The sequence below is a fragment of the Mya arenaria genome, chromosome 15 (assembly GCF_026914265.1).
Source record: "Mya arenaria isolate MELC-2E11 chromosome 15, ASM2691426v1".
Lineage (NCBI taxonomy): Eukaryota > Metazoa > Mollusca > Bivalvia > Myida > Myidae > Mya > Mya arenaria.
Genome location: NC_069136.1, coordinates 17,326,650 through 17,331,314, shown reverse-complemented (window position 1 = coordinate 17,331,314; position 4,665 = coordinate 17,326,650). Strand labels below are relative to the sequence as shown.

Genomic DNA, 4,665 nt, shown 5'->3' with positions numbered 1-4,665 from the left:
TCCATAAATATTTTTTGTGGAGAATTTCTGTCTAGCGGAATTCTCCACAATGTTGGAGACGATCTTCTGTATCTGGCTGCCCGTCCGATGTTTACTTGTCCGGGCTGTAACTCGGCTGTGAACTGAGGGGATTTGTTATGACTTGGCACCAGCGTTCACCATTAGAAAAGGTCAATGTAACACTTAAGTTGCATTGATAAAAACTCCTTGTCCGGACTGTAACATGCCAATGCACTGGTGGAGTGTTAAATAACTTAGCACAATTATTTACAAGTCAATCCAAATTCATTATATTATATTGTGTTCTCACTCGTTTTAAAACCCGGTTACGCATAACCATATTGTTCATAGCATTCCTAGTCGAAGAACAATGGCAATGAAATAATAAGAGTTCCATTTTCATGACAAATATACCAGTAGTGTTTGATCAGTTCTATTTTGCGGGCTCGAAATTGTTGGCGGTTCGTCTACAAAGCTCTAGTTAAGTAGAAATGGCATTTATTGTAATTTTGTAAAATGGTGTTTATACTTTGACAGTCAGTTTTGGAATTAATGTATAGCTTTCTTGCATCAGTAAACAACTATGAATACATTGAATATACCATTATTTTATATTGTATGATGTTAACATCGGTGTGTTGAAATGTTGGAAAACTAGCTCACTACAAACAGGAAAAGCAATTCAATTATTTATCTCATTTAAAAGTTGCTTATTTTGACATTTACTTTACATATATTTAATCAGTATGTTATATCTTTTCAAATAATCACTAGGCTTTACAATTAAGCATCATCATAATTTGCTCCATGAAATGACGAGCGAAGTTAATTGTACATTGGATACCTAATTAATTGAAAACATCCTTTCAGCCTTGGCGCCTGACGCTCTCTGGATCAGTTTCTAGCAGACGATGATATTGGCATTTGCACACATATGTAGGGTAATATTATGCGGATGTTTTCCTACTACTTTACCGGTACATTGCACTGAAACAAGCACAATGCACATCAAAGCGATTTATCCCGCATTTTATACCACAGGGAAATACCAAACGGATATTGCTATGAACGTGTATTGTTTTGCTAGACAGCTTGTGAAATATACAACATCAATCTATATATACGAATATTACTAGGTCGGTATTGTCGTTCCAGACAAAATGCATTTCAAAATAATTTTGGCCACATTTACTACATGTATGTATTGCTGTCTAAAATGTGATGTGTTTGCTACAAATGAAACAGTTAAATGTAAAACAAAGCTTGGAATATTTACTGGAACTTTAACCGAATGTGAATTTGATTTTTCAAAGAGATTTGTTATGCGATTTTTGAAGATTCCGTTTGCGATGCCACCTGTTGATAATTTACGATTTAGAAGACCGATACCGTTTGGATTTAACGGTAACGAAACGTACGACGCAACCAGGTTCGGTCCAGCCTGCATGCAACCTCACTACGGAGCTGACCTCTTCCAGCAGAGCGAAGATTGCCTACATCTGAATGTTTTTATACCAGGAAGAGCTATTAATACTCAGAGAAAATTTGCTGTTATGGTTTATATACACGGCGGAAGTTTTCTAATCGGAAGTGGAATAACATATTCAGGTGATATATTAAGTGCCTTTAACGACGTTATCGTAGTGACACTCAACTACCGGTTAAATATATTTGGATTTCTAAGTTCCGGCACAGACAACGATGGAAATTTGGGTTTATGGGACATGCGCATGGCTATTAAGTGGATCCATGACCACATTGATTCCTTCGGCGGGGATAACGAACGGGTAACACTATTCGGCAACTCGGCCGGTGGGGCGGCTGTCATGTACCAGGCTCTTTATCCACCAAACAGGGGCCTTTTTCAAAGGGTTATTGCTCAAAGCGGCTCAAGCCTTTCGGGTTGGGCTCTACAAAGAAATTCCAAGGAACTGTATGAAATCTTACAAAAGCAGGTGCCATGTACACTTGATGAAATATTAAGTTGTTTCCAAAAGGTTCCTGCATCAAAGTTACTAAAAATACACTTGGAAATAGAAGATGCAAAAGTTACTTTTGGGCCATCCGTAGATAATGAGTTTATACCGTATAATCCAGCACACTTACTAGTGAAAAAGACTCATACAAGTATGAAGATTTTGGAATTCTTCTCAGAGCTCGATTTCATGACGGGGATAACTAGTATGGATGGAGCCTTGGATTGGGCATATAGCCATCCCATTTCAAATAATAATAGTATAGAAGACTTTGAAGAAAGTATTAAAAAAGAGATTTTTTATGATTTCAGTATAGAACTTTCAAAAGATGTTTTGCATGAGATATCAACACATTATTCAATGTCTAAGGACATATCAATGGAAACGATGATTAATTTTACAACAGATCTTGTGTTTCTGATACCAGCTCACCTATCAGCCAAAACACATGCTATGAAAATGAACAAAGGATACACTTTCTTTTATGTATTTGATGAAACACCATCATTTGCACCGTACATAAACTTTATAGATGGAGCAAGCCATGCGTTTGAACTTCCATACGTTTTTGGTTTTCCAAAAGAGATGGAACAATGGTATATGCTTAACTACGACACTACGAACTTCTCAGTTGTTTCAAAGGAAGAATTCGAGTTTTCAAAGGTTATCATGAAACTATGGAGCAATTTTGCTAAGTTTGGGTAAGCTCGTCGTTTGACAGGTATTATTAAGCCGATTGTTCAGAACTTTGTTCAAATAAACAACTATGTTAACGCCATCGTTGTTAACTTTCAAATCTTTACTGTTTTTGAAAGTTTAATGTAAACCCTTGTGATCTGTGTTTGGTCTAACAAACATTAAGACTACTGCTACAAATGTACTTGTTTTATTTAAACTTATATATGAAGATGTCATCAACTTTTGCACGTTTTAAAGTTAACAACGAAGTCGTTAGTAATTTGTCAAATTTAACAAAGTTCTGGACATTCGGTCCATTGTGTGCTTGAAATATTACTATGCATATAGTTGTTGATGTACAATTTAACCCCTTTTCATTTTGTAATGTATTGAATTATTGCAAATTATTACTATTTACACATAATGTCAGGTGTTTAATTTTTTAGGGATCCAAACATCCAACCCTCTGGTCAGTCAGAGGCTGATGTTCCTTACTGGCCACAGTATAGAAACTCTGATGAATTCTACCTGAATCTACAGCCAGGAATGACCAATTCGTCTGTTTGCCAACATGTTGCTGGCGAGAGGACGAAACTATTGGAAGACCTTCTATTCAATGACCACAAGGTGCAGGTGTCAGCATCGAGTCCTATTGTTAACAATACGTTTGTGTGTATGATTAGTTTTTGTTTAAATTCATGGTTCAGGTTTTGGTAGTTGAGGTTTTAATGATGTTGGTTTAAACAACATTTATTTCGATATAACATTTACAATTAGTTTAGTTTTACAAATTTGAGCATGATCAACGCTAACAAATACCAAATATGTAATGCATTTAAACAAAGAACATGCAAATTATGCACAAGACAATATTTTAAACAGAATTGAGAAGAAAGCCTTAATGCTTATACTATGTCTCGCTTCTGTAGGTCATTCTAGCTGCTTAGGCTGTTGCGCAAGTTGCGGCACTCGAATAAATATAATCTTATAGTCGTATGGTGTCAACTATGGTATGTAAACTATAAGTTGTTTTAGTCTTTAATCAGTTAGTTAGAAGGAAGAAAGGATAAAGGTAGAAGAAAAGGAAGGTGAAATGAGAGGGGTGGTACAGGCACTGGTCAGATCGGGATCGGGATTAGGTTTAATAAAATGTGTACTCAAATACCTTTAGATTGACGGATATAGTTCTGGACGTTGTCAAAGATAAGTTTGTTCGTTTGATATGATGCTTCCTTCGATCCAAAGAGTAACAGTTGGAGAGACAATTGACCAACGGTGGATAACTGACCAATCAGATGATTTCTTTGGACGTATATAATGGACAGGTGAAGAAATAGTATTTCACTGATGTTGGTTTTTATTTTTTATTTTGTATTAAACCATGAAGTGTAAACAAACAATACGAAAAATAAGAGCTTTTGGTTGTTGGCGATGGCCCTTGTAAGATACCGTTAAAATGCGTACTTTATTTAGATATGGTGACAATTAAAAAAGTCCAACTTACTTTTATATTTAGAGTAATATCCAAGTGGTAACAAAATTCACTTGCTAATATTATAACTAGAACCTCAATCAATGTGAACGGTATGCAATCAGATTGTAATAGGGTAGTCTCTTATGGCCACGACTATATTAACGGTCTAACTCAGCAGTTAGGGTTCACTGTAGTTGGATAACACGTCGGAAGTCTTTAGGGGCTTTTATTACATGTATTATAAATCCACAGCTCTGAAAGTATATAAACATCAACTTAAGCATATCACACAATAGTTAACAATTAATTCAGTATATTTTTTATAATACTTTGAGAATCAATATTCCTCATAATTAATGCTATTTTCTATCGGCCATACTATTACGTAATATAATCATATTAAAACAATACAAACATCATATACAAAACAGGTACAAACACATTTCACATCACATTACATATAATCTAACTCACCAGCTGTAGGCCAAACTGCCTTTATATTCTCCCTGACACATACATTCAACTGGTGCCGCAATT

General features: G+C 35.4%; 1 protein-coding gene across 2 annotated transcripts; it reads left to right on the top strand.

Moving 5' to 3' along the window:
- The first annotated feature begins 1,021 nt into the window (after positions 1–1,021).
- Positions 1,022–4,068, top strand: LOC128220571 (bile salt-activated lipase-like). Of its 2 annotated transcripts, none has more exons than XM_052929015.1 (2): positions 1,022–2,677; positions 3,101–4,068. In XM_052929015.1, exons 1-2 carry the CDS (start codon positions 1,161–1,163, stop codon positions 3,369–3,371), a joined length of 1,788 nt encoding a protein of 595 aa, XP_052784975.1. In that variant the 5' UTR covers positions 1,022–1,160; the 3' UTR covers positions 3,372–4,068. The 2 variants fall into 2 exon arrangements, with proteins under 2 accessions (XP_052784975.1, XP_052784976.1); XM_052929016.1 differs by having other exon boundaries at positions 1,022–2,697.
- The last annotated feature ends 597 nt before the right edge of the window (positions 4,069–4,665 follow it).

What these genes read in the sequence shown, in the direction of transcription:
- LOC128220571 (XM_052929015.1), top strand. Translation starts at nt 1,161, where the DNA reads ATGCATTTCAAAATAATTTTGGCCACATTTACTACATGTATGTATTGC. An exon ending in AGCAATTTTGCTAAGTTTGG is followed by an intron (nt 2,678 to 3,100) that starts GTAAGCTCGTCG and finishes TTAATTTTTTAG; the next exon opens with GGATCCAAACATCCAACCCT.